Source organism: Periplaneta americana, chromosome 13 (assembly GCF_040183065.1).
Source record: "Periplaneta americana isolate PAMFEO1 chromosome 13, P.americana_PAMFEO1_priV1, whole genome shotgun sequence".
Taxonomy (NCBI): Eukaryota; Metazoa; Arthropoda; class Insecta; order Blattodea; family Blattidae; genus Periplaneta; species Periplaneta americana.
In genome coordinates, this window is record NC_091129.1 from 161593597 (window position 1) to 161607559 (window position 13963).

At 37.1% G+C, this 13963-nt stretch overlaps 1 protein-coding gene across 17 annotated transcripts in view; it reads left to right on the top strand.

Moving 5' to 3' along the window:
• HDAC4 (histone deacetylase 4) overlaps positions 1-13963 on the top strand; it is a 582774-nt gene that overhangs the window by 430542 nt on the left and 138269 nt on the right. For all 17 annotated transcript variants that reach the window (XM_069844548.1, XM_069844563.1, XM_069844558.1 and 14 more), the window contains one exon: positions 12501-12628. In XM_069844548.1, coding sequence (XP_069700649.1) covers positions 12501-12628 — 128 coding nt within the window. The remainder of the gene's footprint in view (positions 1-12500; positions 12629-13963) is intronic.

The window sequence follows — 13963 nt, forward strand, 5'->3', positions numbered from 1 at the left end:
AAATCCTAGCCCTAGTGATCACATGTAAAATTCTATTATTTTATTTAGTGAAAGTCATTTACTGAACTCACCGCGTGACCTCTCAGTGCCATCGCATTTTATAAATATAACTTTGAGTTCACGTTCTCTTTATAATGACACACACGTTTCCATTTTAATATACCAGTTAAAAATCTAATAAAGACTAGTATGCTAGGAATAACAGCTGCGTTGCTTTAAAACCCTTCACAGCACTCCATCATTTTATGCGACGAGCTTGTCTTTAATGACGTGATTTTATTGCGCAGTTGTGTAACTCGAAACGACTAAAATAGCTGACCCCAAAATCCATTGATAGATTCATTCAGATTTAAAAATATCAGTACGACTTGCTGCTGAAACAACAATGCTGAGTGGGGTGTGGTGTGAGTCTATCTTGCTTAATAGTTTATTGAAAAGTATAAAATGTGTTTCGGAGTCTCTGGAGATATATTATTGTGTAATTTATTTTCTTTCCGCGTGATACCGCAAATATTTGAGAAGTGAACTGTGTTCTGCTTCAAAGTGTGCCATGACATTCTTGTTGCCGGGATAAGTAGTTCAGGTCCAAGTCAGTGCTGGATATTTTCATGTCTGCGCAACGTAAACATTCATCACCGGCAACTTGGAAGAACCGTCGATTTCGAGGAACGGGTGTATCCACAGATTCTTGGCACAAGCCCGCATTTATGATTTTGTCTGTTTACCCACAACAAATGTTATACAATTCATTATAGTGATATCGTACTTCATCATTCACTGACCATCAACTTAGCTCAGGCGGTAAGTGAGTTTGTCTGCTGATTCGGAGCTATGCTTTGACGGCTCGAGTTTGATTCCCGTTTCGGCTGATTACGGTACTTGATTGGGATTTTCAGAAGTGTTCCCAAAGTGGAGGTCGGGAGACGATTTAGAAAATAAAACAGAATCCACCTTATTAACATACATTTGTGTTGTACGAGTATTTAGAAACATAAACAAAAATAAAGCATGTTTTATTATTTACAAAGTGAAAAAGAATAATGCTATAAATATGCCTGTTTTACAGAAAGCATCTTCTCCGATCTGGTCTTTATATTCGATACATACACACTGATATTTTCAATTTCAATGAGATTTCTCGCTTTTGTTTTGATGGTAATGACACATTATAAATCTATTTTCCTTAAATACGAGTTTACAAATGCTATTACAAATTTTTAGTGCTACTTTTGCAAGCTCGAGGTTTTCTTGTATTCTTTTGATTCTAAACTGACGTATGCTCTACGAAAAAGAATATACACTTTTAAATGGGTCTTTATTTAATATAGTATTTTCGAATTTCAGCAGTTGAACGCAACTGTCTAAAAATGGATCCAGTATCGATCGTAATTATTTGAAGTTTCTTCCAGAAAATACTCAAAAAGTTGTTGTTTGAAATAATTGTTTAATTGCATGTCCGCAAAAAGAAACTCAGTGTTTGTCTATCATACCATATGTACCTAACTTTTCCATAAATTCGTATAAACTGAATCAAATTCCTTTTTGTCAAGTTGATGTTGATCAGAAATCAAATTTCCTTATAAAGCCCTCCGATTTTATCTCTGACTCTTATGTTAACATCTTCGTTTTGCAAACCACTATTCAAAATGTTTATCTTTTAGAAAAATATACCAGCAAAGAAGGGAGTCTAAGAAGTCAAAGAGAATTGGAAAATAGGTTTGTGTATTTCAATTATTCCTCTTTCAGCTATCGGTTTATTATAAGTTGGGTGGTATCTATTAATTAAGTAAAATGGTTTTCGATTATAAATGTTATGTTCTATTTAACGACATTTTGGGAGGCCGAGACGTAGGTGAGAGGATAATATTAAAATAGATTTGAGGGAAGTGGGATATGATGATAGAGACTGGATTAATCTTGCTCAGGATAGGGACTGATGGCGGGCTTATGTGAGGGCGGCAGTGAATCTCCGGATTCTCTAAATGCTCTAAGGCCCATAAGTAAGTATCTATTGCATTACCCATGATTCAAAATTTAAAGGGTCATGGTACTTTTCATCTACATTCAATGCCAATAATAGTTTTTGGCAAATATTTGTTCGATGTTGTTAAATGTTATGTTTTATTTAACGACGCTCGCAACTGCAGAGGTTATATCAGCGTCGCCGGATGTGCCGGAATTTTGTCCCGCAGGAGTTCTTTTACATGCCAGTAAATCTACTGACATGACCTTGTCGCATTTAAGCACACTTAAATGCCATCGACCTGGCCCGGGATCGTTTTCGATTATAGGATTTCTATTTTTCGAATAGGGTTAAGTACCGACACGGTAGTGGAGGATCGCAAAAAAATTTCTCGCCCAAAAGTGGATTGCGCCTTCCAAAAGTTTGGGAACCACTGTTCACAGTCTAGTATATACAGTCACGAAACTTCATACGTAGTAAATATGCATCCATAGATAGTTGCTAACCACTAGGATTGCTACTATCGCCACATTACATACAATGTAAAAAGCACCTGCACAATCTATTGTTTCTAGCACCCTCATAAACTCAAGCTTCGTGACTGTATATACTAGACTGTGGTCCTACCATGTCACTCTCTCTGATTAACGGTCCAGTTTAAAGCGTACAAAATAAAAATTATATCCCAAGACGATAAATTGGCGTTTGTTGTTCGACCCTGATATAGACATTACCTCACCCCTATCTGCATACGTGCGCGCGCGACCTCATCTCTGCATTCCTCCCACGCACGACGTCTGTGTCCGCCCACCAATCTTTGTTTGGTGTAACATTTATTTGATTACGGAAATATATGCTGCCCGCCCTCTTAATAAAATACACGAGGGACAGCCATATTAACCTGGCCTTCACGTATACAGCGCAGGCAGTGTGTTGAAAGTGTTTTTTTAAGTTTATTTCTTACATTGTGCATCGTGGAATATCGATAACATTTCAGGTAATGTAAATTTCCGCTCGATCTACGTGTATATATGTGTTTGTGTGTTTTTAAAACTTAAACTTACTTTCATCGTTGAAAATGTCTTTCTAAAGAACGTTTGAGAGGACTTCAGTTTATTATAGAACATGCTAGCTTGAGGGCCCCGTGTTGTGTTCGATGTCCAAAAAGAGCTGGTTCTGATCTGTACGTCTGTTAAGGATTGTTATGTATTTTTTCAGTTATACAAATAAATACCGGGGTTATATTATTTTAAATAGATCAGTGTTCCGCAACCGGTGTGCCTCCACAAGGTGAAAGGTGTGACGTGAACTTTTACCTATTATTGTGAAGAAACTAATAAAATTAATAAAAATTAAATTCCTCTCTCTGGTGACACATCAGCCGCCTAGTTAGTGACATATCCAGTGACATCTAAGGGTACGTACACGTTGGAGCGACGATAAACGATAAAAGAAGCAGCGATGCTATATCAGAGAGAATTGAAGCATGCATTGTCATTGAGGTGTGCATATTGGAGTAACGATAAAAGCGAAGAGACACGATAAAAGCGACGAAAAACCAAAGTTCCATTTTCTTCGCTCTTGTCGTTCATATGATCTCTGATTAAGATAATATTAATCTGTATAAATACCGGTGGTTATCAATATATCCGAATATTAATCGATTTATTATTTCGGCTTATTAAATTAATTATTGTAGATATTGACAAATTGATCAGTTGTGTATTTATTCGTCATATGTTATGTGATCACAAGAACCAATCACAACACAACGAATTTATACTATCTTAGGGATGAGAAACGGGTTTAATTTTGTACGTATTTAAGTTATATTAACCTTGAACTTGGCAGCTGATACTTTCTATATATCTTCTTTCATTAAGTGGATGCATAGAATATCTTCTACTGATAAATCAAAATGTTCGCTTCCCGCGTCCTCGTTGCTCCGATATGAACACTTGATTCTTTGATAATACCAAAGCGTCGCTAGATCATTTCTTTTATCGTTTATCGTTGCTCCAACGTGTACCTACCCAAAGACATTATGAAGGAGAGAATAAAAGCAGTCAGAAGTTCTCACTTCAGATACACGATATTAGCGGTCACGCACAACTTCTTTTCTACATTCGGTACATTCATGGGGATGTAATTGCATTTTTTTTGTGCAGAGAACTGCCCGAGCGAGCAACCGGTGAAGAAATATTTCGTACAACTAATGAATATGTGGTCCGTAGTGAATTAACATGGGAGGATTGCGTTAGCGTTTTACAGATGGAGCCGTTTCTATGAAAGGTTTCGTGGCTAAAGTACATGAAGTATTATGATATACGGAGCGACCATTGTTTCATTCACCGCGAAGCCATTGTTGCTAAGTCTTTTGCCATCTCCTCTGAAAATTGTGATGCACGAAGTAGTAAAAGTTAATATATTATTGTCATTTTCAACTACATATATGTGTGAACTGGGCTTCTTGACGTTAACTGAAATTAAAACATTAAAGAGAGAGAGACTCAAATCCATCGATGCACTGTAAACAATTCCGCCGCGGATCAGCCACCTATGTGCAGCTAGCAGGTTCAAGTATCACATTGAAAGTATGAGTAGAGTTATTTACTTTAATACTGGTAATACAAGTGTATACTTTCTACAGTGAATTGAAGTTCATGAATTGTTAATAAATGCAAGAGTCGATTTTTGTTTGACAATAATAATAATAATAATAATAATAATAATAATAATAATAATAATAATAATAATAATAATAATTTGATTACATTACGTAATTATATTAAGAGAGTCACATCATATATTTTTGAAGGGATTAGCATTTTGTTGTGGCGTTTGGGTCTGGGCCTGTCTAGGGTGTGCCGTGAGTAAAAAAAAGATTGCGGAACACTGGAATAGATCACAGCTAATGAAATTAAATAAATGTATAATATTTTCACACATTATACAAACGGTGGACCATAAGTAATGTCATTAATTCAATGGGTTATTCTTTGAGGTATTTCAAACAAAAAAGTATAATACACTTTTGCTTGTTTTTGCTTCCTTTCGAGATAAAAATAGTTTTATGTGAAACATTTCATAGCGTGTTTTGGGAAAGACAGTGATTTAATTCCCAATATGCTCAGTCAATTTAAGAGAGCAGGGTAGTGGTTTATTTTACGACGCTTTATTAACATCTAAGGCTATCTAGTGTCTAAATGATAAGAAGGTGATAATGCCGGCGAAATGAGTCCAGGGTCCAGCGCCGAAAGTTACCCAGCATTTGCTGTTAATGGTTTGAGGGAAAAACCTCTGAAAAACCTCAACCAGGTAACTTAACCCAACCAGGATTTGAACCCGGGCCCGCTCGTTGCACGGTCAGACAGGCTGTTACTTCACAGCGATGGACACATATTTCGCCAAGAAAAATAGTTAGCCTACAACTTAGTGATTAGTGTTGGGATAAATATGGTTTTTTGATAAGTGAGTAAATTTAAGAGCTAATTTCTACGAGAGGAAGAAATTTATTTTCATATTACAAAACGTAAGATTGTCGCTTTGTATCCACCGGTATGAACATGTCTGATTTCGTTACAATGAAGTCACAAGTCGATTTGTTTCGTGAGTAGCACACATATTTAACCAATCAATACGTCAGGCCTACCTACTGGTAAGTTAAGTGTTCTAACTTTGTTATTATATTATTGATGTTAAGATAAAAGTTGAAGCTAATAGGAAATTACGAGTCTTACGTAACATTTGAGACCATTGCTGTTATATTCACATGTCATTTCCGAAGGCGGTAAGGTATAGCCTATTCAGTCATATAGTGTTCTTCCCAGGTGCAGATCACTGCAAACCCAGCATTCCCCAATGATTCGGTCTTCCTCTAAGTGTTTTTTCTTTCATTATTGACCTCTATGGACAAGACTTTTTGGGTCAGCGAATAAAGAAAAATAAACGAAGTCAGCATTACGCACAAAGACACTATCTTTTACCACAATATAACGAATTTACTAAAGATGTTATTAATTGGTCCAACAGAATATCTGTTATAGTGACAATATTTGAGGAGAAAATTCGCTTCGGCGCCAGGGCTCGAACCCGGGTCCTTGGTTCTACGTACCAAGCGCTCTGACCACTGAGCTACGCCGAATTAAATCCAAAGCACCGGATCGAACCCTCCTCCTACAGTGTTTCCCTTTTGTGGTCTGACTCCAAGTTGGGCATATACGTTGACGTATTATTTCAAGTCAACTGAATTTTTCTCCTCAAATATTGTCACTTACTTACTTACTTACTTACTTACTTACTTACTTGCTGGCTTTTAAGGAACCCGGAGGTTCATTGCCGCCCTCACATAAGCCCGCCATTGGTCCCTATCCTGAGCAAAATTAATCCATTCTCTATCATCATATCCCACCTCACTCAAATTCATTTTAATATTTTCTCCCCATCTACGTCTCAGCCTCCCTAAAGGTCTTTTTCCCTCCGGCCTCCCAACTAACACTCTATATGCATTTCTGGATTCGCCCATACGTGCTACATGCTCTGCTCATCTCAAACGTCTGGATTTAATGTTCCTAATTATGTCAGGTGAAGAATACAATGCTTGCAGTTCTGTGTTGTGTAACTTTCTCCATTCTCCTGTAACTTCAACCCTCTTAGCCCCAAATATTTTCCTAAGAATCTTATTCTCAAACACCCGTAGTCTCTGTTCCTCAAAGTGAGTGTCCAAGTTTCACAACCATTCAGAACAACCGGTAATATAACTGTTTTATAAATTCTAACTTTCAGATTTTTCGACAGCAGACTGAATGATAAAAGTTTCTCAACCGAATAATAACAGACATTTCCCATATTTATTCTGTGTTTAATTTCCTCCCGAGTATCATTTATATTTGTTACTGTTTCTCCCAGATATTTGAACTTCTCCACCTCTTCAAAAGATAAATTTCCAATTTTTATATTTCCATTTCGTACAATATTCTGGTCACGAGACATAATCATATACTTTGTCTTTTCGGGATTTATTTCCAAACCTATCTCTTTATTGTCACTATAACAGATATTATTCTGTTGGTACAATTAATAAGATCTTTAATAAATTCGTCTAGCTAGCAGCGCATGATTCCGTACAGATTGTTGTGCACTTTACTGCGGAATCCCGGCCATTAGTCGCTCAGCTGAGTGCGCTCCTTGTATAATGGCAGTTGACTTGAAATAATACGTCAACATATATGCCCAACTAAGAGTCAGGCCACGAAAGGGAAACACTGTAGGAGGAGGGTTCGATCCGGTGCTGTGGATTGAATTCGGCGTAGCTCAGTGGTCAGAGCGCTTGGTACGTAGAACCAAGGACCCGGGTTCGATCCCCGGCGCCGGAGCGAATTTTTCTCCTCAGATATTGACAATGGAACGAGTTCTGCAGGAAATATAAAGGCAAAAGATGCCTGTAGGAACCATGGGAAACATAATGACAAAATGATGGAAACAGTTTTCAGCCTTTGTTGATTAGTAGACTAAACTCTGGGATCTGTATCGATGCAGTGAGTAGCTAAGCAACAAGCGGCTGAAGCACCGTGTGGTATTACTTTATCGTTTCAAAGGTTAGAAGAAATGAAGACCTTAATATGAACAGCTCGAATGAATTACCTCATGTAATGTTGCTGGTAGCCTGGCAACTCGAGTAACAACTTAACACTTTGTTTATTTAATGTTATTGTTTTTGTTGTTATTCAACTGTCCGAAGACGGTTGAAACCTCATAAGTGACACCAATAAGATACAACTCATGAAGCAACTAACCCAGGAGCTAACGGGATAGTGTGGCCAGTTTCTTCCCCTCTCCGTTACATACATCGCTGACTAGCTACATATTCCACTAGTCAGACTTCGAATGCATACAAACAATTGTTCTTCCTCTGACACATATCGTCAAGTGAGATGTACTGCCTGATAATACTGTAGATGTATACAGGGTGAGCTGTAAGTAATATTGTTAATTTCAGGGGGTTATTCTTTGAGATATTTCTAACAAAAAAGTTTAATACAATTTTGACCATTTTTGCATCCTTTACGGGATAAAAATTGATTTATATAAAACATTACATAGCGTGTTTTGCGAAAGCCATTGATTTAATTTCAGATATGCTCAGTTAATTCAAGAGAACAGTGTATTATGGTAATAAATTATTGAAACAATTTTAGTTTTATCCTTTAAATGAGCCGTTCAGAGCAAAAGTGGTGTAAGTCAAAATTGGATAATGAGAGTAAAAATTCTGTAAAATACAGCGCAAAGTAGCAATTAATATGTCCTTCTTGCTATTCATTGTCTACTAATAATTTTAATAAATTGAATATCAATTGCTACTTTGCGCTGTATTTTACAGAATGTTTACTTTAACCCTCATTACCCATTTCTGACTTATACCACTTTTGCTCTGAACGGCTCAAATGTGCAGAAATTTGATCGGAACAAATGTAACTTTTCGTTCAGAAAGGGAATTTTAAAATGTTACATTTGTTGGGATCAAATTTCTTCACATTTAAAGGACAAAGCTAAAATTATTTTCACCATTTTATTAGTCTTCATAATACACTGCTCTCTTAAATTGATTGTGTATTGGGAATTAAATCAATGGCGTTCCCTAAACACTCTATGAAATGTTTCATATAAAACAATTTTTATCTCGAAAAGGAAGCAACAACGAGCAAAATTGTATGAAACAATTTTTGTTTGAAATATCTCGAAGAAAAACACCCTGAAGTTAGTGACATTTCTTACGGTTCACTCTGTATAAAAAAGAGAACCTCAATCAGAGGAATATGGTACCTAAGAGGTTACGTCCATTTTCGGTTTTCTCCCCTTCTAAATTTTCTAGAGCTCCTTCAGTGGAGCAGCGTAACCCAGAGTGAGACAAGTGACTAACAGGCTTGGAGCTCACATATTTAGTTTCTTACAGCCTCGAACCCCTTGCAAGGACGCGCTTTGCGTACCTTTTAAATTTCTCCTCCCAATTCTCTTTCAATTCAATTCAGAGGAATGTGTAATGTATTACTACAAATTTTAATATATCTTATATTTTTATGTTTATGACATAAATTACGCCGTAGAGGTAGTGGTAGAGGGCTGGCCTCGCATTCGGGAGTTCCGGGGTTCGATCCCAGGGGTCGGCAATCCTAACTGAGGTTTTCCATGGTTTCCTCAGTTATTTCCAGGCAAATGCCGGGATTGTACCTCTTGAAAGTCCGGCCATGGACGGCGATCCTTCCCTTTCATATGTGTGAGTGAATGCTGTGTAATGTCTTAAATGTTTGTGTTGTATCGGAGGTGGCCCTGGCATAGAGCTGATCCCTCATCCGGGGAGGCCCTCCATGTCCTTGTGTGGTCAAAAAAGTTTTCTTTTTAAATTGGTGGAACTTTATATGCCTGTTGAAATAAGTTCCAGGTCTCTTATGGACCCTTGCCTGTCGCAGTCGTATGGAGAAATATGATTAATGTGACACTGACGTTTTCATCTTCCTTTTATCTTCATCAGTGATGGAGATAGGTGAGCTGAGTGTAGCAGGTGGAGGGTGATCACTGGGTTAATTCTTGCAAGAGAGGGTTGATGTGAGAATGTAGCTTTTCCAGATAAGTGTCAAAGAAGTATGTATGTGATCCATAGAGTAATTCCTCTCCCGACAGGTCGCGGCCCTGTAAGGCCCGGGTGGCGTGGGTCGTGTAAATGCACCCAAAAGGGAGAGGTTAAACTAAGAGAAAGAAGAAGACATAAATTACGCATCTTATGCGTATTTTACGCGTCGTATAGGAATTAATTTTTTACACATAACTCCCCAATTCTGCTAATGGCACACATTTATACAGGGACATCATTTTATTTTTACTAACATTTCTAATATTAACCTGGCTATACCTTTGGCTTAAAGGTTGTGAACCGGAAACAGCGTTTGATATCCCCTTCCACTGGAGTTCGATGATACTGGCGTAAGATACAAACAAATCACTTTACTAGGTATAGGAGGGATGAAAAGTAGTTCATCCATTTACGTAAAGTAGGAAATATCGCAATTTTGAGTTTGATAATTTTCATTAGGTTTTCTTTAATCAAAATACAGTAAAATATTGACAATAAGTGTTTTTACTCTCGAACTGAGCTGTCCGTTCGGACGTATTAATTATGGAGCGCATATTATACTGTCTACAGCACATTAGCGTACAATATAGAGAATGAAGTTAAATTGAAAAATAATCATAATATGGATATTTAAACACATTTTTGAAAATGATGGCCGTTCATTTCTATACAGATTTCAGTTTTTTTTTTTTTTTTTTTTTTGCGTATTATCGCACTATAGACTATTTGTACCTAATCCCAATTACCAGTTTCGTCCTTCGTAGTAGTAACTCATGTTGAAATAATTCTGTACCTACTCTATAAAAGAGTACCTTACGTACTGTAAATTCAATTTTCACTTCTGCCCGATCCGAAGAGATAAAATTATTCAGACATGCTATTTATTGTCTGTTCAAGTGGTTTTGTCGAGGGTCGTAGAAAGGAGGGAAATCACGTGACAGTTAATTACTTAACGAGGCCTTTTTATTTAAGTTATTTTAGACAGTTGTATAATATTACGTAGACGTCCAATTCCTAACAAATGAATGTTTTCAGAAAAGAGCTAAGACAGCCCAGCCACAAAGGGACGGGCAGAAGTGGGTGGGGGAAACCGGGATGCGACATAGGCAAACGGGCGACAGTACCTGTGCGAGAATATGATTCAATATTGAAAGCGAACATATTTCTGGAACGTACTATACTCACTAACTCAGTACTGTTTGTGTTTACTAAGACCGTAAGGCGACTTTGACTGTATACGCTTAGTTCTGTGTGGAGAACGGTTGGCAGTTTACTAGTGGAGGGGGTGGGAGTGCAGTACATTCAAAAACTCAGGTACAATAAAAAAATTGAAGTAAAAATAAAATGATGTCCCTGTACATACAAAAATAGGTACTGTCGGTGACTCAGGAGAAGACGAGAGCGGACTGAGGAGGAAGGGATGTGAACAGATAACGTAAGACAACACGTCAATATTTGTACTGCAGTAAGCGGAAACATTAGGTCTCCTTCTGTTCAACTTAGCTTTAATTTCCATACGCATTGTTACTCATGTTTCCTGCACAGTAATAACCTGGCTACTGGGATGCTTATCTGAGCGATGTTTATAATAATCAGCAGCGATAGTCAAGGTCACATTCTTTCCGCTCGTCTTCTCCTGAGTAACGGACAGTATATTAACCAGCTCATTTTAGGTAGGACAGCCGCGGCGAAAATGCGACTCACGAGCACATTGTGGCTCGCAGTGCTTTTCTCTCGCTTCCTACCTACAACCCCCACCCTCTCACTCACTGGAGTCAAACTCCGTTCTATTTGTATTTGTCTCGGACCTGCGAGTGGCGTATCGTCGCAATATCTCTCTCGAAACCATGTACCTCTATAAAAAACGAAAGTTTCAAGTAGGATGGGAGGATGCATTCTTTTGCTTACAATATGATAAAAACATTAAATGTATAATTTATTCACAAATATTACTAGGAAAACGGTTGTATAACATAAAACGGCATTATAAGTTACTACATGTTACTGATGAAATATTAAAAGGTTGTGTTATTATTATTATTATTATTATTATTATTATTATTATTATTATTATCATCATTATCATCTCTGTACGTCGATTCTTTTACAGCAGATGTACGAATAATGCGGTTAGATTTTCAATTTAAACTCACAGATTTACAATGTGACGTTAAATGAAAGCTAGATGTAAGGACTTGACAGATATTGAACTTTTCAAATCTTTGGAAAAAAATAAATATTTGAAGCTTCGTTCTTTCGCTTGCTCTGTTGAAGCCATGTTCGCTGTAACTTACGTTTGTGAAAAATTATTTTCAACAATGAAAATAGTAAAAATCAAATTTAGATCACGACTGACAGACAAATACCTTCTTGATCAACTACGATTGGCAGTAAGTGACATAATTCCTGATTTTGAAACTTTGTCGCAGAGACATTCTAAAGACAATTAATTTTAGGTTGTGATAATGTGTCCTATGTTTTCTTGTTCATTTCTTTCATCGTTATACGTCCTAAACATTAACTTCCCCTTCGGTTGTCCGCCTCCCTCCATAGGTGCTATGCACGTTGCAGCTTACACAGTGGCTCGGCGCACCATGGCCTTTTCGCCACGGCTGAGGTAGGAAATGAAGAATTTTAGGCAATTGTCTGCTACCTGTTATTATGGTGGGTATTTAATCTAATTGTATGTGTACATTCACACCGTGTTTACTATCAGTCTGTTTGCTGATCAGTAGACTTTTTGGAAAGGGAGAGTTTATAATTATTACGGACGAAAATTTTGAATTAACATGTGGACATTAACCTTTGAAATGCATGCCACGCAGCCTTGGCCATGACTGTGCAGCCTCCTTGGCGGGCGTGTCTTTCGTCTACCTGTTTGACCTGATGGTTGTGTGTTGCTTGTTGCAGATATGGCGAGGGATTCCCCTGTAGGCAGTCCAGTCGTGTCTCGGAGAAATGATCTCAATAATTTGAACAACAGTTACCACATTGACCCTGGTCTGCACGAGCAAGCGTTCCAGCAGCAAATCATGCAGGTGAGTCGCCTGCAATAATGTAGTTCACCAAACTGCCGCCTGATACACAAAGTACAGCCTGGCGCGCACGTCTACAACGTGTTTCGAAAGCCGGTACGTGGTAGGCCGTTTAGTTTCAGGCATGTTATCTTTGCAAGGGTGTACAATTATTACTCTGGTTTGTCTGTTCTTGGGAGTCACATAATAAACATCTAGTTTAAATCTTAGCCATTAGTCTTTTGTAATATTAATATGCGTTACAAGAGCGGTATGTTGAAGTTTTAATGTTCGAGGAAAAGTTTGAAAAGGCGAAACGTAGTTGAGCTTTTTTAATTTCCGAGAATTGAAAGAAAACATACCGCTCGTGTATCGTACATTATTTTGTGCGAAGATCGTTTATTACATACCTGAAAGAGGAATTTATAATTAGTTGCAATGAAATATCCATCTTGGTTTCTGTTCAATGACGGCAAATTTGGAAAACAAAAATATCTATCTTCAACATTGTTGCTTTAAAATATTTTCTGTGTTTACTATACTCCAGCAGGCCGTGATATGTCTGTCTTTTTTTCCCCCCAGTCTATAAATGCGAACTTAAAACAAACGGTAAGGTTATGTAATGATTTATTTTTCATTTTAATATTTTAACAATATTATTTATATAACATATTGCAGTAATAACATCGGCATCTGGAATCTTGTTGATTTTTTGACGGCTTCCTTAATGTTACTTGCATCACGAATACAGTAACTTTAGTGGAGTTGTAGAGTTTACTGAATTTTTGGAAATATTTAAAAACAATAATTAACAGTGCAATTTAGGTAAAATTGCAGTGGTAAGTTTCCAATTTATAATTAGTACTATATTGAACGTCTCTAAAAATAATATGTTAAAAGCCTAAAGCAGTAAAATCAATATGTCACTTAAGCGGTAAGAAGAGGGAAATTGTTATGTGTGTTACGTTGGGAATACTGAATGTGGAATTTTAGACTTACCGCGGATTGGTTTTGTGCGGAAACCAACCAAATACGCACGATCTCGCACAAAGTCTGTTGTTACTGTCAGATCATCTTTTCCGTGGTCGCCTTACATCTTATTTATGAATATAGCGTTTTGTATTGTATACATATTTCTTCATTTTTTCTAGGTATTAAATGTTTCTCCTTTTCCCGAGAGTTTGTATTTAATTAAGGTATACATAGGGTCTTAGATCAACTATTGACCAGATGTTTTGTATTCGACAGATAATGGAGAAAAAAATGGGAGTATAAGGGTACAGTGCATCAGTTATTCATAGATTTCAAAAAGGCTTATGACTCGATTAAGAGAGAAGTTTTATATGATATTCTTATTGA